The sequence below is a fragment of the Rhipicephalus sanguineus genome, chromosome 4 (assembly GCF_013339695.2).
Source record: "Rhipicephalus sanguineus isolate Rsan-2018 chromosome 4, BIME_Rsan_1.4, whole genome shotgun sequence".
Classification (NCBI taxonomy): domain Eukaryota; kingdom Metazoa; phylum Arthropoda; class Arachnida; order Ixodida; family Ixodidae; genus Rhipicephalus; species Rhipicephalus sanguineus.
In genome coordinates, this window is record NC_051179.1 from 26,947,144 (window position 1) to 26,968,234 (window position 21,091).

The window sequence follows — 21,091 nt, forward strand, 5'->3', positions numbered from 1 at the left end:
AAAACGACGGCGAAACTATAGTGCCTAGAAAATAGTATATTCTAGGCACTATAGCGAAACCAAGTGGACGCACCTTCACGCTCCGCTCAATCGACTTCACAAGACGAGCGAGAGGTGCGTTCTTTCGTTGCACTCGCACAATCGTTATGCGCACGCGCTCTACAGTTCCGTCCACGCGTTTGTGTGTACATCGCGTCACGCGCACTACAGTTCCTTCTACGCGATTATGTGTAGAACGCTGGCATACGCAGGTCTGACAGGAACGGATCGTAAACGCCCAGCTAAGGGTGTCCGATAGCGTCACATTCTTACTACTTACCAGGCATCAGCGCGGCGAGGCCACTGCGGGCGCTGTATGAAGCCTTCCCATCAGTGGCGTAGCCAGGGGACGGCACACCGAGCCCGTGCCCCTCCCCCCTCCGTGCCCCTCCCCCCTCCACTTCAGATCAAGGAGGTACTCCCCCCCCCGGAAAAAATTTCTGCCTATGCCCCTGCCTCCCATGGAGATTCATGACCAGTATAAAAGTATTGATAGACCCTGGTAGTACCTAAATGATCAATTCCCAATTCCTGGCCATTGTGGTTACGAGGCATTTTTTAGGACGGTCATCATCATCATAATCATCATCATGGTATGTGCATCATGCAAGAGCCGGGAAACGGCACGAATATGGGCACTTGCATACGCGGTAAGTACAGCGATGTAACTGTCACACACTTATTGTGGACATGCACGGGTCTACAATTAAGCCGTCGTCGTCACCTACGTGCAACGGGCCTCAGGCCTGGCCGACCACCCGACCTTGGCCGCTGGATTAGTGGACCTCACCACCGCTCATTAGTGGACTTCATACACGAAGCAAATTTGTATGTGTATTTCTGAATCAGTAATTATTATGCCTAAGGGCAGACTTTCGAAAAAAAAAAAAGTACGCCTTGAAAGACAGACGATGTGATCCGCTCTTTTTGACCGATCGTTTTATTGCTTTTAACGGTTGTTCTAAAGGCCAGTTAAGCTCCTCAGCCAGTTTGCGGTTATCCGCAGGGGCCGGGGATGAGAAACGCGGTTGGCGAGCTCTGTCCAGTCGCTCTATTCGTGTACCGCCTAATAAAATCACATTTTCTTCCGATATGCGAAGTATCGACACTGACAGTAATGCATTAGACAACTGTACAAAGGGGTAAGCCGGCGAATAGGCTGTGGGCTGGGCCCACCGGTTCTGCACCGGTACTGAACTGCTCGAAAACGAAGCCCGGAAAGAAAAAATAAGCAGCCTCCGTCTCGGGGTCTCGACGTCCATTCATTCACAAAGCTTTATTTACAAGAGTCCTGAAGCCCGGTCATTTCAGACCGAGGCGGGCCGCGTCCACGTCGGCACCGTCAGGCCGAGCCTTATGGCGCCATCGTGGACCCTCTGGACAGCCCGTCGTTGATCTTGATATGAAGAACTTGGCACCATCTTCTGCCAGTGAAGCCATTTTTCTTCCGGGTCGGGGAGTGTCTAGAAGTACACGTTTCTGGGCTAGTCGGTTCATGTTCATGTATAAGCCACAAAAGTATGGCCTATTTTGCGCATGGAAATGACGAGATAAGGGGCTATTCCCTCGTTATCTCCTTGCGCAAAATCAGCCATAATTTTGTAACTTGTACACAAATCGGGGAGAGTCGCGGGACAGCCCGCCAGCATGTGTCTGATTTCAATGGTGCCATCGCACGCGTTACATTCTTTTCTAAGTTCACTTTCGGGGTGAATTTTATTTACAGAATACGGAGTAAAGATTGATTTATTTCGGGAAAGCGGGAGATAGCCACCATACGGGATAGGTGCAATGAATACTGTAACCGGATTGGCTGCTGCATAGACAGAAATAGCGGCTGGCAGTGGCGCTAGCAATCAGCCGCCATAATCCGAGAATGCAAAATCGCGAAGTCAGGTTCGTAGTTACGTCGTTCCCATAAATATTGTAGAAAATATTCACTTAATGATTACATTATTAAGCATCGTGTCACACGCCAGAGAGGCAAGCACGAACTCGTCCCACTCGATGCCGTGAACACTGTATGCTTCTTGCAATACCGCTGTAATTAACAGTCCTGACGGACGGAAGCAGGTGCGTTGCGTTGACTCTCATTCTCCGCCACCATTAGGCGCTTTTAGCTGAGCGTCACTTACGCTCAGCCCCGCGCAGATGTAGCGGCCCGAGACAGTGCAGAGAAATGAGTAGATTTCGCATTTTTGACGAGCGCGTCTTGCCGAGACGCGGTCAGCTTGGCTGCAAAACGATGGCGAAACCAAGTGGACGCACCTTCACGCTCCGCTCAATCGACTTCACAAACAGAGCGAGAGGTGTATTTGACGTTCCGCTGCTCGCACGATCGTTCTGCGCACGCGCTCTACAGTTCCGTCCACAAGTTCGCATGTAAGCCGCGTCACGCGCACTACAGTTCCTTCTACGCGTTCGTGTGTAAAACGCTAGCATACGCAGGTCTGACAGGAGCGGATCGTAAACGGTCAGCTAAAGGTGTCTATTAGGTGCGCGAGGACGGTTAGTGCGAACCGACCAGCCTTATCTGACCACTCTGCTCTTGCACCCGCCGAATTACTTTCAGGATATGACGGATGTGCCACCTTTTCGTTTAGTCGCTATACGACCGTAGCCGCGCGGAGCAAGGGCGTTCGACATTCGTAGCCGGATGCGTGGCCCGCTATTGATCCTCGCCAGAGAAAGCGAGCCCAAGCTGAATGTGCAGTCAATAGCCAGAGCAATCAGAGGTCGGGAGATGAAACCGGTCAGTGCGTCTTCTGTTGCAAACAAACGAATTGCGCATGCGCTGACGAACCACCATGCATGTCATCGCGGTTCAGGTTACGCAAAAAAAAGTAAGCTGCAGGAGCCACGTCAACGAAACTCTGGCAGATCTCGATCGCGTTCTGTCCATGGTATAGAGAGGGAGAAATGGGTCCGATCCCGAGTCGGTATAGAGCGTAGCACCCCTTATCAGAAGATTGTATGTTCGTACCCTACAGCCAAAAAGTTGTCGTTTCGTCCACTTCAATCCTTTTACGTTTATGTCATAGTTACTACATTACAGCTAAAAGTATTAATAATGTTTCCTATACTTTTCCTTGGCTTCATTGTCTGTTGGTTCCACTAGCAACAATTGGCCTTCTATAGGGCACTCGTTTAGAGCAGTATAGTTTCATGATGGGACGCGACATACATTACGCAAGCTTCAACCCCTGCGGTGATAAAATACGTTTGTCTGTGTTTTGCGGCTTTCTTGCAGCAAATCAATGTTGCGCTCCTGTCTACCGAGGTGGGGTTTATGCTCCAGTCCGCAATGGTGTGCGAAGCCAATAGTGAGTACACAAAATTAGTACTTAATTCACTTGAGCCTCTAATACACGGTTAATTCTACACTGTGCAGTAGCAAATTCAGGATGACGGTGCCATTAACGACGACATCCTCTGTACAATTAGTATACGGAATACCGAACACCCCGTAACCATTGGCGCAGCCATGGAGGAGGCTTTGAGGTTCGAACGACACCCCCCTCCCCCCACCCCGAACTTTTGACATTTTGTATGCGGTATATGTATAACATCGCCAGGCCTGCACGGAACACGCAGCACAGTCACAGCGAAAGCTAGAAGAGCGGCATTTCTAGAGCCCTCTATAAATGTGTGTATCGCTAAAATATTAGTCAGGCCTGGTATAACACGACTTCATCTGCCAGGGCGCCCGTACGTCTGGCTGACCCACGGATTCACGTGCTTCCTCAGGACGGTGAACCTGGGATTCATCATCGCCTGGATCGTCGCCGCCTCTCAGGTGCAAAGCACTAAGCGTTCTTTCTTTCTTTCTTTCTTTCTTTCTTTCTTTCTTTCTTTCTTTCTTTCTTTCTTTCTTTCTTTCTTTCTTTCTTTCTTTCTTCCACACACGAGGCAGGCCTTAGAGATCGGATGCGAAACAACTTAGTTCGGGTAACTACCGCAATAGGTAGAATGGGCAGACCCCAGAGATGGGTAGTGAAAGAAATGACTTAGGACGAATCTCATGGTGGCTCGATTTGGTGCGAAGTTGCGCGAGTGGCTTTCCGATAAGGAGCGGTGCATTTTGTGTGCTTTGGCAAGAAGCGAACGAAACTTGCGCTCATACGTTTATTGAACCATTTACTTTGTTCCCGTCCAGAAATTGCCTAAAGGAATTCCGTTTGGAAGATAACATTAGCTTCTTCGTACACCAGGAAAGTCATTCGCAAATGCTCATGTTCTTCTCTCGTTGTTTTATTTCCCACTACGCTATATTAAAAAATAACTACTCAATATTTTTATCAGTAATGCATGACCTCGGTTGACAACATTCTCTTTTGTTGTAGACCTATGAATAAACGTGTCCTAACCGTATCGAACCTATCCATTACAATTAGGCTCAATCGTGTTCGTGCGAATGCCTGCTTATAAAACATCGATTATATCGAAGGTTCTACAACTCGATCGCAACGGCGTTATCTGTCTCCTACCAGGACAACCTGAGACTCATGACAGTCAGCGCGACAGCCATTCTAGGACGTCTCATGGCTACAACATTGCACGCCTTTACGCCGGGATCCATAGACATGTACAGCGTGAGTGAAAAAAAAAAAGATATCTTCAACTCTACAATTACGTCGACGCTTATCTTCAAAATAACTGCACTCACTAAAATAATTTCACATAAAAAGGAGGGCTTAATATGTCACATACGGTTACACAGTAAGTGGCTAGGACGGAGGAAAAAAGCTGCATTAAAACAGATTGACAAGCCCCATATCCCCAGGTTCACTGTGGCAACAGGACGGCAAAGGCAAAATACATCTCGAGACAGTGTAAACGGCACAATACATATGCTATGATTTAAAAAATGTTATACCAAACAGAGAAACATTACTACGGACATATTTAACAAATCATATTCAAAATATAGCTATTAGAGAATGTGCGCACATTTTCGTAAATAACTTCGAAGTTATTTAGTGCATTCGGCAAGCAATTAAGTTAATGCTTGAAAACCATACAGTCAGTACGCGGCCGTGGAACATATGAGTGTTGGATGCAATTTATGGCTAAATTCGGCGCTAGTGTTGGTGAACATTGGCAAGTACCGGATAGATGATGGGTAGTGCTGGATAGTGCTGGCTTAATGGCGGCTAATGTCGGTCGTTATTGGCTAACTCTGCCTACTTAGTGGCTAAGGTCGGCTTTCCATATGTTAGTTAAACAATGGAAATTTTAAACAATATGATTACGCACATTCTCATAATTTCCCCAGTAGTGAGGTTCTGCTTTAACATTTATTCTCTCCCTTTTTTTTCTTTTCGAAGGCATCGTTCAAGGCGGACGCGTACCAGTTTTTTGCTCTACATCCCGAAGAGGTGCGTATAAATTTCGCCTACCTCCTCTGTTTCTTTTAGCTTCAGCTTTTGTTGTCGGATAAACGCTCCCTGTCACCCAGCGTTCCTTGTTTGTTCATAAAAGGACACCATAGAGAAACAATGAATCGCTTTAGATCGATAAATTGTGCTCTGAGAACTCTAATGTCGTTAATTTCGCCATAATAGGCTTATCAATAAAGGCGAAAATGAAGTACAAAGTTTCATCTTTAAATTTCGCGCCGAAATCTCCCCACGTGAAGCCACGGATTTCAAAGTGTATTTATCGTATTTTGGCGCCATTGGCTTAACAAAATTGCCACAACCTTGGTATGTTAAGTCTATGGCCCCCTTAGAGGACAATGCACTTCATTTTTACCGATGATGAGCTACGCAGTCCCTAGTAGGCGCCGTCAAAACATGTGACGTCACGGCGAATGGTGCGGAAACTTCAAGGTGGCGTCGCCACCCACATTTTATTTTTGCGCGTTTTCTCGCTTACTAAGCGTCTTCTTGCAGCAAGCATAGTGTTTTTGGTATCATGAAAGAGTACTTTACTAATATGAGACAAATCGTTCTGCTCTTTAGTGACCCTTCAACTCGCTGTCGCGTTGCTAAGCTCGGTAACGTGGGTTCGATTCCCGAACACGGCGGCCGCATTTAGATGGGGGCGAAATGTGTGAACGCCCGTGTAGTTTAAGAGCCCCGGGTGGCAACTGAATTTAGTGGTACCCTAAATTCAGTAGCACGCTGCACAATTTCAGCTGGCTGCGGAATAAAATAAATATCTACAAGAAGATTGAATGACACACAGATCAATAATCTCTTTGTATTAACTACACCTTTACTATTCTATTCGTCGGTCAATAGGGCACGAGTAGACCGTTCCGATCTGTAGATATACTGCGGGTTCTGGCTTGCGCGTGTGTCTGAATTTGCATTCTTACGGTATCACCGAAGCCTGTGCGTGAACAGACTGTTGGGGTTTTACATCTCAAGACCACGATATGATTATGAGAGACGCCGCAGTGGAGGTCTCTCCGGAAATTTCGACCGCATGGGGTTCCTTAACGTGCATTTAAATCTAAGCACACGGGCCTCTAGCGTTTCGTTTCCATCGAAATACGACCGCTGCGGCCGTAATTCAATCTCGCGACCTTCGAGTCAACATTCGAGTGCGTGCGAATAGAATTTTCGTCAAGATATGCATATGTTCTCTCTTGTTTCATGGCGCAGTTGATTCTGGGAAACGTAGGGATGTTCATCTTCCTTACTGTCGTCGTAGAGGTGAGACTAACTTTTAATTCTCAATTCGCTACCGGATTGCGATAGCTGCTAAGAGGAACAGTGAGCTGATGAAAAGGAGAGCTGCACAATAAAAAAGTTTCCACCATTTCGGGAGTGTTTCTTGTCTCGCAACGATAGTCGATCTGCTTGCTTGCTTTAGCCACGTGCATGCGCGTCCGCGTTTTTAGAGCGCACCTGACGTTGCGAACTGTGATGGATCTCAACCAGCCTCAACTGCGATTAGAACAAATTAATGGTTGGCGATTTATAGTACTGTGTACTGTGCTAAGGAAGAGCCCTAAGCCGTTCCGCTGGTGAACAATGATTGGAGCACATCCAAGATAACGCACGGATGTGATGGCAAACAGAGAACAACAGCGAAGAGAGGCACGATTGAGGGCGTTCTCCTAAACGGTAGACCACATTGTAAACCACTGCAAGTGGCACCAGTTCGGCACCTGGCGTGTCCTCGGACGACTATATGGTGATGAGTTTATGAACCAACCCAGCATCAGCATCGTCATTCTTATTTGTCAACGCATGCGAGCTTTAATCTGCGTAACTACCAAATGGGTCGCCTGATGTGTTTGCGCGGGTGCAGGTGGCGTTCGTGAGCCCCTTGACTGTCTACCAGCAGGCATTCCACATGACGAAGGAGAGGGATGCGGTGGTTGCATCAGATGAAGCGGATGCTCCAGCCAAGGCATCGACTGCGACTGGTCACCAAGAGCACTCCGGAAGCTACTCCGATGAGTTGTCCAATGAAGCCTCCGGCGATCACCTAGCAAGCTCCAGCGACCGCCCCGCAAGCTCTGGTTACACAAGCTCGGATAAGAAGTGAACGCAAGACATTCCGAACTGTATATACTCGAACTATCTGGACGTTGCTATGTCAATCATCATTAGCGCTCGCTATTTGCATTTTCATATAATTTTATTTCGTGTTGACGCGCTAAAATGTTCACATATATGTCAATCACCGCATGTAACAAAGATATTCGCTGTAACTTGTTCCATGTGAATTTCTTGTTTTGCGTATTAATGTGCACAAAAGTTATGACGAATATCAAGTTTCGTTAATAAGTAACACACCACTTGGAGAGTTCCATAGTCCATCGAGTTTCAGAGTTCCATCGTCCCATATCAGTGCTACCTGTTGTGTCGAAAGTATATGAAAGTGCAATGAACAAGCGGCTCGAGGATTTCTTTGATAAATACAATATTATAAATGATGCACTATTTGGCTTCCAAAAAAACAAGTCTGCGGAGCTCGCATTAATTCAAGTAAAAGATGACATAATATATAATATCTAGAAAAAAATTATACACAGTTGGGCTATTCATAGATCTGCGTAAAGCGTTTCATACCGTATGTCATACCGTCCTGTTACATAAATTAAGCTCATATGGTATACGAGGAATTGCACATGACCTATTGAAAAGCTATTTAACAAATCGATTCCAATTTGTGAGTATAAATAACGAGTCATCAGAATACGAGTCATCAGAAAGGAGCGCCGCAGGGATCCATTCTGGGTCCCCTCCTATTTATAATTTATATTAATGATCTTTGCCACATTCCAGATTGCCCCAAACTAGTAATGTACGCGGACGATACTAACATCTTTTTTGAGGGTTCTTCTCTTGTCAACCTTGAAGGGAATGCGAATCTTCTTTTGAACTAGCTCTCGTCATGGTTAAAACTCAATAAGTTGTGCTTAAACGCAAATAAGACCAAATACATGCTGTTTGCCCCCGTTAATAAGGCAAGAAATTTTTATACTACTATTAGTTACCAGGGTGATATATTAAAACAAGTTAAGAGTCAGAAGTTTCTAGGTGTGTGGTTTCAAGAAGACTTATCTTGGAATGAGCATACAGCGAAGTTAATGTCAGAATTAAGTAAAATTGTGGGATGCTTATACAGGTTAAATTCTTTCATACCAATGTGGCTAAAAATACACTTTATTACCCTCTCTGCTACTCACGACTTTCTTACTGCGCGCTTGTGTGGGGGACTACAACACTAACGAACTATTCTAAATTGATTATTTTGCAAAAAAAAAAGGGTCCTGAGAATCTTTGAGGATTTCCATGGCACTATATGTTACTTGCGGACAGACGTGCTATTTTCGAAATATCTTTTTATTTTATTTTATTTATTCGATACTGCGGACTCATCGTCCATGCAGGGTGGTTAATACATATACAAATACAAAAGAAGTAGCAATGACACAACAACAATAAAGGGTGAAGAACGTTATTTTGCAGTTTGATCACATGTATCGGTAAGGCAGTTCCATTCACTAATGGTTCTCGGGAAGTATGAAAAAACTTAAATAGGTCAGCGCAAGCAAAATATGGGGTTAAGGCGTTTGCTCAATTATGTTATGCTCAAAGACAGCCAGATTCATTCTTTATAATTATTTCAGTACACAAAAATGCAATAGACTTTATTGTTCGCAGGATCATCGTGGTTCTCTGTATGATTTTCGTACTTATGCTAGAAGGACTCCAAACACTCGAACGATCTACGGACGGCAACACCCATCTTTTCAGGTACCCACTTTTCTAAACAAAATCGACAGCCTTCTAGATATAAATTGCACAGAATCCAAGCAAATGATCAGGATGGTACTGATTGAAAACAACATTGAATTTTCCAAAAGGACTTGTTTCTTGGCTAGTTGGTGCGTACATTGCTTAGATACAGACGACTGAGGCGCAAAATACGTTTCTTGAAAAAGGGCGAAGCAGAAGAGAAGACAGAGGAAGCGCCAACTACCAACTGTTTACTGACATACTACGAAAAGTGCAGTAAAAAAGAAAACATTTCGGCGCATGCGTGAACAGTGAACATCAGACGTACAGCGACATGGTCAAGCCAACATACTATCTAGGAAGCGCATTTCTGTCGAAAATAAAGATATCGAAGTGTCACTGACACAATCAGAACCTTTCTTCTTGATATAGAAAGCTTCCAGCAGCTCTCTAGCAGTTTGTTGTCTGCTTTTGCCAAGAATCAGTACTTGCGCAAAGCAAGGTTCACATCCGCAGGAGTTGCAATGCGCAGGAAGGTGCGCATAATCACTCTTACCTAGGCTGTTAGCATGCTTCCTCAATCTGTCATTAATGCAACGTCCCGTTTCTCCGACGTAGGACTTGCCGCAGCTTAAGGGTATCTCATATACCACCCCTTGTGCACAGCGCCTGAAAGGTTTTTTATGCTGCTTCTGACAGCCCCTCAGCTCCTCGCGTGTGATACGCGGGCACAATTGAGCTTTCTACATCAAGAAGAAAGGTTCTGATTGTGTCAGCGACACTTTGATATCTTTATATTCGACATAAATGCGCTTCCTAACTATGTTGGCTTGACCATGTCGCTGTACATCTGATGTTCACTGTTCACGCATGCGCGGAAATGTTTTCTTTTTTACTGTACCTTTCGTAGTCTGTCAGTAAACAGTTGGTAGTTGGCGCTTCTCTGCCTTCTCTTCTGCTTCTCCCTTTTTCAAGAAATTTTGCGCCTCAGTCGTCTGTACCTAAGCAACATTGAATTTTCTTGACTATTGTTTTATGTTTCCTGTTTGCCTATGTTGCATCTCATGTTTTTTCTGGTACAAATACTACACTGTGTGACTATTCCTAAATGTATCGTTGTGGTTTTTTTCCCGAGCATCCCTATGTTTTTATTACTATTTTCGTTTTTTGTATGTTTTATATAATTGCAATGAGCACTCGCAACTAATGTTTAATTGGTATGTTGAACATCAGCGAGGCCCCCGAAGACCAGGAGCTAGCCGTCCAGCGGGCCAGGGCCGTCGCTGAGGACCTCGGAAGATGTTCCTCGAATGGTGGGTCCCTGGCATCCTAGCCCCGGGCACAATAACGACCGTTGGACAAATAAACTTTATTCAACTCAACTCAATACTATGATTGTTGTGTATATATTTGCATACTACAAATAATGTTTTATTATTGCTGTACGTGTTACATGATTTTGCACATGTACCTTTTCTATTTTTTCTTTCATTCCTATTATTTATATCCTGCAAAGTGCTTATGACGGCCTGCGCCTCACTGCATTTGGAGCAAAGGCCCTTTGTCAGGCTTTTAAGCCTGACAAAGCGCCTTCGCTCCATTTTCTGTTCTTGCGCAGAAAGAAGAAAGAAAGAAAGAAATAAATAAATAAATAAATAAATAAATAAATAAATAAATACGGAAGATTCAGAAGAGGTGTTGGCGAAATTCCTACGTGAGAACTCAGAAAAAGGGGAATTTTTTCGAGGGGCCCGTTTCTTTGTTAGACTCAACCAAATGAATTCAACAGACAACTGCGCGTACTTCGAAGGCGTAATTAGAAAGTTGTGGGTTCAGATCCCGCCAACGGAAAGAGTGATTTTTCGTCCACTTTCAATTCACTTCAATTTACGTCACAATTACTACACTACAGTTACAGACGATAATGCCCCCTATGATTTCCTTGACCTAATTGCCTGTGGGATTCATTTGGTAGCTGAGGGCCAGTATCGCGAAACGCACTGCTCTCACCCAAGAACCTGACACAAAGAAAGTATATTTTTTATTGTACTTTTTGAGAGCTTCGGCGAAGTGTCACTTTGTTATCATCTCCATGGGCATGTGTCCAACGCAACCGAGTCCCTGCAGGGAAACATCTCCTAACGGCGTGATTTTCACGACCGACGTGCTGCAATGGGGCAGAGACAAGCGCAACCAGGCTTCGGGTGGAAGTTGCAGCGCCCTGCGCAAAAGCACAACGTCATTGTATAGACCAGGGGTCTCAAACGCGCGGATCGCGGACCTTGCGCTAGCGGCCCGCGGCTTCGCAATAAACTTCTGTGGCTTTGTAAAATGGTATTCGGATTATTTTCTCGCCTATTGCGATTAATAACGCTTTATTCGGGTAGGCTAGAGGGACGGGACTGGTTTCAAGCATTCTTTTTTTGCCTGAGGCACCCCATGCGTTCACTGTGTTGAAACATCACCGTAGAACAAAAGCTCTTATTTCAGAATTTTATTCATTCTGGAGATCAGTATCGATATCTTTCTGGAAACCTGACGTCAAATCCCCTTCAGATATGACCCTATGTGAGATATGGGAAAGGCGTTCTTTCAAATGGCAACGTTAGGATGACACTTCGTTCACATTCCCCCTCATGCACCCCCACCCGCTCCAACTTTCTTCACTGTCTTCGCACTTGTTGGACTAAATTTCGTGACTGCGGCCGCTATCTGAGGTGAGTTTTTATAGACTATATAGACTATCTAGGTTATCTCTCTGGAGCAGAGACGTCATAGACCATTAGGCAAGCATGAAAAGAGCTGTTTGTGCATGAATTTGCCAAGCTTCCTTATTGTGACTTCGGATCGTCACACTGATTCACACTGATCGTCACACTGATATCTTCCTTAATATACCTGATTATAGATGCATTTCCACTTCTCTAGTGAGACACTATACGGATATACACATCGCTACTTATGTGTCTCATTCGAAAGAAACCTTGAGCGAAAAGCCGGCGTCAACCCGAAAGCGTACCAGTCACATGACAACCCGCGCGTTTCGTGGATCGAGGTGCGCGAGCTGCGGCATGCACTTCGTCTTTGCGTCTTTGCGGCATTTGACACCAAAGTTCATTTCTGACATTCTAGATATCAACGCACGAAGAAAGTATGAAGCGCAGTCCTGCAACGGGAAATATCCAAACCATTTCGCGATAAAAGATTTAATACAAGGGGCAAAGATATTGAGTTATAGATTCAATACAGAGGTTAGATTTGTCTTCTCCTTTCTCGCCGCTTTTAGACCCTTCATATCATCACTCGAGTTTTGTGTTGCACTGTTTGTATCTGTGCCTGCGCCCGTCATGCTAGCATCCCTGCCTTCCTGTGACATTATATGCTCCGAGATTCGTTAATATCCGTACAGTCGGCGTCAAAAGTTTGGAGACCGCTAGGTCGAAGAAAACATTAAAATTTTCCCGCAATTCGTGACAGTATTCGGTCGAACTGCGCAGCACATGTTGTCAGCGCGTTTTAGAACAGGCCGGAAATCTAAGCTCACGGCTGCCCGCCGAAGCGGCGGAAATATTCGGCTTTTTCTTGCGCCTGCAGGTGGTTCATAAACTTTTGATGCTGACTGTATATCTATAGTACACCTGCACATCACGTTCCATCCCTGCCTTGCAGTAACGTAATATGCTTCGAGATTGCGTCGTATTCCGAAACGATGCATCACGATCAGGCACCCACCCAATCCTGTCAGTCGATGTATAACTGTTATAGTACATACCTGCACACCCAGTAGCGAATCACGTTCGTGTGGCACACGATGATCTCGTGCGAGTCCTCCTGCTGAGTGGGAAGTGCCCGGTGGAAGTACTTGCGGAAGCCAGCTTCGATGCGGGCGCCCTCTACAAAAAACTAAGCAGGAAAACACCTCTCAGCTGGAGTGTCCTATATAAGGCACGAAACGAAGAGTATTTATCACTCGAATTTGAAGCCTACATCGTAAAAACTGTACAGTTGAACGTAGTTATAACGAACACTGATATAGCGAATTATGGGTTATAGTGAACTAAACGCGAACTTTGGTATTTCAGTGACACTTATCATCTTCATAACGAAGTCGAAAACACGACAGTCTCTGTGACATCGGCTGTAACGAAGAAATATTTTGTTAGCGCGAGGCTCAAAACTCGAAAGGTAGCATAAGGAGCTAAATAAATGCTGAAAAACAATCCGCAACCGCAATTTTCTTTAAAAATGCGATGTGCAGTGCTGTGAAAAGCGACCAGACGAATATCATAACTTCCTCGAAATAAAAGTGAACGCAGGTCTGTTTTGTCAAACGAACTTTGTTCTGCTGCAATTTCACCTCCTCGTGTCCCGGTCTACGTAGTTCGAAATGCCACAAGGATACATGTAAGCGTCACCTCGTTTATAATGGATTTGAAGCCTAGAATGATGCGTTTGTGTATCGAGGAGTTTTGCCCGAGACAGACTGACAATATTTAGTTTTACTGTTAGAACAAATATTGTATATAACGAACTAGCTTATGGTCCTGATACGACTTCGTTATAACGAGGTTACGTTCGAATGTACTTGAGCATAGCAAAACAAAGAGAGACATCGAGTAACGTATTTGCAGAATGCCATCTACACGACGCACCGTTCCTACAAAATATAAAAGAAAGAAACACACACTGCGTCGCGTCTGCAGTATTTCTGTGATAAACTTACAACTACTCTGCCCTTTAAGGGACACAAACTACAAAAAAAATTTAAGGTGACAGCGACAGATGAATGCGTACCTGGGAACGACTAAATCGTTAATATTATCGACAAGAGCGCTTTAATAATCGATAAATTGACGTAAATGAAGGACACCACACATGCGACTCCTGCGAAGGAAAGAAGTGTTAATTTTAAGGGCTCGTTTTTCTTTGTTATACACACTATTAATGAGCACTAACAGACAATAATGCTAAGGAAAGTATAGGGGATGTCATTAGTAGTAAATGTGAGGTAAATGTGAAGAAAGAAAAATGGACGAAAAGATAACTTGCCGCGGGTAGCGACCGAACCTGCGACCTTCGAATAACGCGTCTGATGCTCTACCAAGTTCACGTACTACGTGACGCCAACAGGTAGAAAAAGAGTGTTCCACAATCGCCGTCAAGGCTACTGGCGGCGCTGACTGACGCTCCCACGCTTAAATGTACATATATACCCCATAAAGTGGACGGGGGGATATGGCCGCCGCGGTAGCTCAGTTGGTAGAGCATCGGACGCCAGGGGCGTAGCCAGGGGGGTGGGGGGGGGGGGAGTTCAAACCCCCCCGAAAATTTTCAAATTTGCTTGCTTATATATACACGTACACATAAAAACGCACGCACGAACATACAAAAAGTATGTTTCAACCCCCCCCCCCCCGAAAAAAATTTCTGGCTACGCCCCTGTCGGACGCGTTATTCGAAGGTCGCAGGTTCGGTCCCTGCCCGCGGCAAGTTATCCTTTCGTCCAGTTTTCTTTCTTCACATTTACCTCATATTTACTACTAATGACATCCCCTATACTTTCCTTGGCATTATTGTCTGTTAGTGCTCATTAATGGCGACTCCTGCAAGACATTCTAGAACCAGCCCAACGACGCAACAACTCGGTAAGATTTTCTAACCAGTACCAGAGTCATTCAATTCTCTTTATGGTCACGAAACTGCACCGTCACGCTATGGGCGAGCTTCATACGCTGCTCGAAAATGCCGCAACGCGCCGCCGCTGCGCCACAGAGGCGATCGTCTGCGCCGTCCGCGTATTGAAATACTCGCGCAGTGCGAGACAAGCTGCTGGATATCATATGTTCAAGTTAGAGGAAACGCTGTCGCAGGACTAGGATGCCTAACAGATGTTGCATGCCGGGGTGCCGTTCCGGCTACAAGGGAAGCAAAAAGGTGTCGTTGTTTTGTTTGCCGTTAGACAAGCAGCAGCGCGAGAAATGGAAGCGGGCCATACCGCTGCAAGAAAGCGGTGATAATTAACTTTGATTCGAAGTATACACGTGTGTCTGCGAACCATTTCGACGCCTCGGACATTATCACTGCGTATGATTTTAACATCAACGGCGACTCCGTGTCGCAGAAACGCGACAAACCAACGCTGAAGGCTGACACCGTTCCAAGGATTTATGAAGGACTTCCTTCGTATCTCACAAAGCGCAAACCTCGATCTCGCTCATCTACAATGCGACCAATATGCAAACGACCACGTGAGTCACCCTGTGAAGAGCTCCGAGCGTCGCCGACGCCCTGTTTAGACCGCACCGTAGTGCGTGTCGTGCGGAAACGCCTGGCAAGAAAGGGACCAACGGGGAGTGTAACTGCGCGCCGATCACCTGCTATGTGCTGCACTGCTCGGCCCTGTCGGCTAGACGAAAACAAGTCATATCGGTTGAACGCCAGAGTGAAAGCGAAGCACTATTACAACGAATAGAAGCTGTTATGAGAGTCAAGTGCAACTCTCGCCGGCGCACGCAGCGAGCGAGCGAGCGCGCTCACCCACGTTTCTTCCCTATCGAGCTTCGGGACCCAAACAAGAGCAAGCCTTCGAGCCCGGACGCCCCGGATAACTCGCTTCAATGTGCCGAATGAGGAATGACTACGAAGAACACTGCCAGCGTTAACAAAAGTAAGCTGTTCGTCAGCGGTTGTATTCCCGCAGAGTTACCTGCTACAACTACGAAGCGATACGAAGTAGGCTTCGCTACGTCGTCGGCACCAAGCCGGCCGGCGGCCGGTGTGAGTGCGTTGCCGGAGCAGGTGAAAGAAACGTTGCGTAGAATATGCTTCACAGAGAATAATGTCTTCTGGAATAAAGTAGAGGTCAAACTGTGTCTTTCTCTACATGCCACAACTGTTGTCAAACATCTAGCGTGAAGGCGAGACGAATCAACTTGCGGCCGGCGGCGTACAGCGAGCGACTTACGAGCATGGTGAAACAGCTGTGCCTGCAGGTGGCAAAAGTCATACAGAAGTCCCCTGCTACGGCGTTCGTAATTATATATATTGGTATTCTGTCGTTAATCCGCGTATTTTTGTATTTTTTCTGCTGATACCACCGCGAGCTGCATGTTTTAATTGAGCTGGTTTTTTTCCTCGCGGGTGCTCATTTTAAAACAGAAAACGCGTTCAGAAATGTATTTATGCATGCTGAGTGCTAGAAGTAAAAGCGTGAAAGCAAAGCGACCGTTGCGGAAGTTTAGAAAGCTTAAACACCGAGGCTTCCCACACACAACCCCAGCGATAGCAGCGTTCGCATCGCCTCGCAAGCACAGCTGCGCTTCTGGCGGCGGCCGCTGGCTCCATATGAAACTGACGCGGCAGTTTCGTGACCATAAGAAGCATTGAATGACTCTGCTAGTACTCAACTATTTGTTTAGAAAGAAAATGAGAAGTGCAATTCATCGAAATGCGGAACAAAATGCGACTTAGTTGTGAATGTCTGTTAAGAAACTGGACAACATCCAGGAACGTCGAATCCTGGGTGTTATCCGAACTCGGACAAATTGTTCTCTGTAACAGCCACCAATTTCAAAGGTCGTGGTTTTTTGTACTGAGAGCGCCAGATTCAAACGCGGAAGTTAGGAACACTTCATGGCTACCATTTTTTAACTGTACAAAACAGCGCTAAAAGACGGGACGAAGAAAGGACACAAACCCGTCTTCGTCCAGTCTTTCAGCGCTGTTTTGTACAGTTAATCATGAATCAACCGGCCCAAATGCGTACCTTACCATTTTTTAGACACAATAACTCGACCATATCACGCGGATGATTCAGAAGTTTTGTTATCACATAGTGTCTCTGCTCGCTCGCGGAACTCAATTTGACAGCACGTGAAAGAAGATGCCACATCCATGTGACGTCGTTGGCGCTTTTGCGTTTTGGACAAGTTACAGCACCTATTGTCGGGCAGTAAAATGATGACGTACGCAACGTCACAACTCTCCGATCGGGGATGGGCAGTTTGGATTGCGTCCTATCGGCATGCGGACCTTTCGGAAGCAAGCGGCCAGCGTCTTTCTGTCCACTTACTTTCTTACTTGGTAATTTTTTTTTTTTTTTGGCTGGAGCCGCTGGGGTGGTTCAGTGGTTACAGCGCTCGGCTGCTGACCCGAAAGACGCGGGTTCGTTCACGGTCGCGGCGGTCGCGTTCCGAAGGAGACGAAATACTGTGACCACGCATACTTCGATGACAGTGCGCGTTAAAGAACCCCGTGAAGTTCTTGGCGCGACCATTTGTGACTGGCGACCAAAACGCGGCTCAAGAGGCGACCGATGTTCACACCAGTGAATGCGATCTATTAGGCGTGCGCCGGGTTCCCCATTAGGGTGCGCCGGGCTCCTCATTGCCCCCCCCTCCCCTCCATGGTGATCGGGACCAAAAGACAGCGTGCTTCACAATGGATGAAAAAATGAAAATGAAGCGATGACGTGCTTCTCACAAAGGCCTTCCTTTGGTCCCCCGCTTTCCGGGAGTAAATATTAGAACTAAACAGTCTTCGAATGCAACATTGGGGGCCTGCGGCCGCCATTATCGTCGAAAACTTGCGTGGCCATAGCTCTGTCCTTTAAAAACAATGACAGGACAGGTCCGACAAGGGGGCGGCCATCCCCCCCCCCCCTTCTCCCCCCTCCCTCGCGCACGCCTATGGACCTACCCGTCGCCGCACAGAAACCACGTCAGCTGGTATCGTGCCTCGCTTTGCCACTGCCCCGTAAAATAAGCTGACGTCCTGTTCCGGTGCATCTGATTGGTTCAGAGGTTCCCCAGTGTTGTCGCGCGACTGAATAATCTAGCAGTGAGCGACTCAGCCAAAGCAGTCGCTTAGCGACCAAAGCTGCCATTTGCGACCAGTCGCTTTGCGACTTATGTGTATGGCGCAGGTGTGAACGAGTCTTTAGCCACAAAAGCGCCTGCTTGTGCCGTTCCACGCACGTATCCGATGCACCGCCATTCCGTACATACTTCAAGGCGTTACGTGGACCACGTAAAACAGTGCATTAATAAAAGGGTTACATTTCTGGCACTCGGACTCCAAGTTGTGGACCGAGAGGGCGGCTCGGGCGGCACGGGCGCCCCCTCGCAGATGAGCTCGCACGGCTCCATGGGAAGCCACTGCAAGTGCTTGTGGATGATCTCGGCCGTCTCGGTGGCTCGCGTCATTGTCGAGTGGACCATCCTCGTGAAAGGAATGCCCGTCTCCTTCAGCCGCTGGCCCGTCATGTCCGCTTGCTTTCGACCTGCAAGAACGGGAGGCGATGAAAGTGTTTAAGCGTCCGCAAGTTTAAGTTTACGTAAGTCTGCGTAGGGAAAAAAACAAAAAACGAAGCTGCAAAGAGCGTCAGTTGTGTCAGCTCATTGCGTATCAGAAGGACTTGACCTCCTTAATAAATGGTGCCAACGTTTCGACCAGCAGACTTGTATTTGTCAATGTAGCCAGCGACCCCACGACCCCCCCTACCGCCTGTTCAAGTATTTTTCACCTCTTCAAGCTTCCATTATCCCCTGAACGTCTGCTTTAACAAAGATGGTGTTTCAATTTACAGGGCCGATTTCATTTTAAACTTCAACTTTCCCATGTACAGTAGTGGTGGTTTAGTGGTGGTTTGAGGCAAGACGCTAATTTTCTGCAATCCATATAAGGTATCATGGCGAAGCGTCGTGTGGGGAGAAGGACGGGGAGTGAACGACAGAAGAGCGGAACAATGGTGCAGCCCATAAAAAAAAATCCCGTGGTTGAAAGCGGTTAAACTAAGTTTGCGAAAGAGATAGCTCTGTTTTGCTTGCAGTGGAAAAGGATGAGACCATTGGTTTGCCGAGATTTTATATTATTGCATGTCTTGGTTTAGGCAAGCGCAACAAGAAGTACGCTCCGACTACACGCCGCGACAAGGGAGCTAATGTGCTACACTGCAAGACAACACACATATGCTCCTAGGCGCCGTCGGCGCTCTAGGCGCGAACTCACAGTGAACTTGGATGCAGCCAGTGCATCTGGCGCTGGCTGCATGCAAGCACTAGCGCGGCGCGAACGCCGCGCCGCATTGCAGTCGGTTCATCATCATCACTATACTCACCCTGTTTCAGTCCACTGCAGGACGACGGCATCTCCCAATGACCTCCAGTTTATAGCCTATCCTGTGCGAGCTGATTCCATTTTATCCCTGCGAACTTCATCATTTTGTCACTCCATCCAGCTTTCCTCGACCGGTTTGTCATCCCTTGGTAACCATTTTGTTGCTCTTACTGTCCACCGGCTTTCTGTCCTACGCATTACGTGGCCAGCCCAGGTCCATTTCTTTCGCTTAATGTCAAGTGGGATATCTGCTACCCCTGTTTGTTCCATGACCCACTCTGCCGTCATCCGATCACTTAATGTAACATCCTTATCATTTTTCGTTCCATTGCACGCTGCGTGGTCCTCAACATTTTTGTAGTCGCTCCACCCGCAGAACTGCGGCCAACTTAGTCACGCTAACTTACCGAGTTCTGTAAGTGCGCACTCCTTGTCCGTGGTTCCGTTCACATTGAATTGTCCGTGGCGAATCAAGTAGAGATACCGATTTCGCTTCGGCTTGGCCTTGCTCAATTCTTCCTCGAAACGAATCTGCTCTACCGGCGAGTAGTCTTCCGGTGGCTTCACGCAGAACATGGGGTCACGCCTACATAGACGCAGAAACAAGAATAATACTGCAGTACGGGTGACTCACTGATCGAATAAGCTCAATTTCATTTGACATCGCTAATCGGACGAATGCTGGGACAAGAGCTAAAGTATGCCGTCAAGTAACTTAGCGAGGTCCTTGCCGCTGTCTATGACGACGAGTCATACATGAATTTCAATCTGAGAGCGTGAGAGACAGAGAGAGAGAGAGATGAGGGGGAAAGACAGGGAGCTTAACCAAGCACGTGCTTTGTTACATAGGCGTAACAAAGGGGCGGAGGTGGGGGAGGGCTGGGGGAGAGGAGGGGAGGGGGAAGCTTGCCGATGTAACTAAAGGTATGGCGCAAACTTTGCGCCCCCCATTAGATGATCAGTGGTGACGGCCGCCCCCACGCCCCCCCCCCCCCCTCCTCCCCCTTCTTGTGCGCACGCCTACGCCAACCAATATAGCGGGCCGTGACCCCTCGTCTATTTCGGCGCAGTATTCACAGACGGAATAGTAGAGGCAGAATAGAAGCCGAGCACATCTATCCCTCACCTGTCCCAGTTGCTGTCCCAGTAAGCGGAACGCTGGTACTCGGTGCTCCACGATGGGTACGCCGACTTGCCCTCTTTCGGATCCTCTCTGCCGAACACAAAAGCCGCGGCGCCGCAGCCGCCGCCGAGAAGTCCGGCACCGGCGAGGATTCGAGCGAACATTTTCTATCTGAGCGGATGCGGCGACGGCGTGGAACACACGACTGGCTCACAATACACGGCGCGCGCTAGATCGCTTGTTAAGGCGACCGCGAGAAGCTTGCTTGCTCGCTTGTTCCTTGATTCTTGGCTCCTACCCACTACGGGGTATTGGCCATGAAACCGACGGTTAATATAAGCGGGAAAAGTTTGAATTGAGACGGATGATGAGGATGAGGAATAAATCGGCCGCCTGGGATATAAACAAAAATTGAAGAATGACTAGTTTGTACAGTAATAAATATAAGCTGATCCCACAAAAAAAACAAAAAAAATGGCTGTTTGTTTGGCTGGATCATGATGGCGTGGCTAAACCCACTAAAGTAGATTTATCGTGATGACGATTATGATAATCCATATTTTATGGCGTGCACCCACTAAGGACCATGGGCCAACAATACGGCTGCAGG

At 46.9% G+C, this 21,091-nt stretch overlaps 1 protein-coding gene and 1 non-coding gene across 2 annotated transcripts; one reads left to right on the forward strand and one right to left on the reverse strand.

Moving 5' to 3' along the window:
- Positions 1 to 11,261: 11,261 nt before the first annotated feature.
- Positions 11,262 to 20,796, reverse strand: LOC119389666 (serine/threonine-protein phosphatase Pgam5, mitochondrial-like). The gene is made up of 5 exons (XM_037657024.2): positions 20,485 to 20,796; positions 19,766 to 19,944; positions 18,299 to 18,522; positions 13,015 to 13,145; positions 11,262 to 11,463 (listed from the first exon to the last, which is right to left on the reverse strand). Exons 1-5 carry the CDS (start codon positions 20,643 to 20,645, stop codon positions 11,316 to 11,318), a joined length of 843 nt encoding a protein of 280 aa, XP_037512952.1. The 5' UTR covers positions 20,646 to 20,796; the 3' UTR covers positions 11,262 to 11,315.
- On the forward strand, positions 14,484 to 14,731 carry Trnaw-cca (transfer RNA tryptophan (anticodon CCA)). Its single transcript has 2 exons — positions 14,484 to 14,520; positions 14,696 to 14,731. It is a non-coding gene; the product is annotated as a tRNA-Trp (tRNA).
- Positions 20,797 to 21,091: the final 295 nt, after the last annotated feature.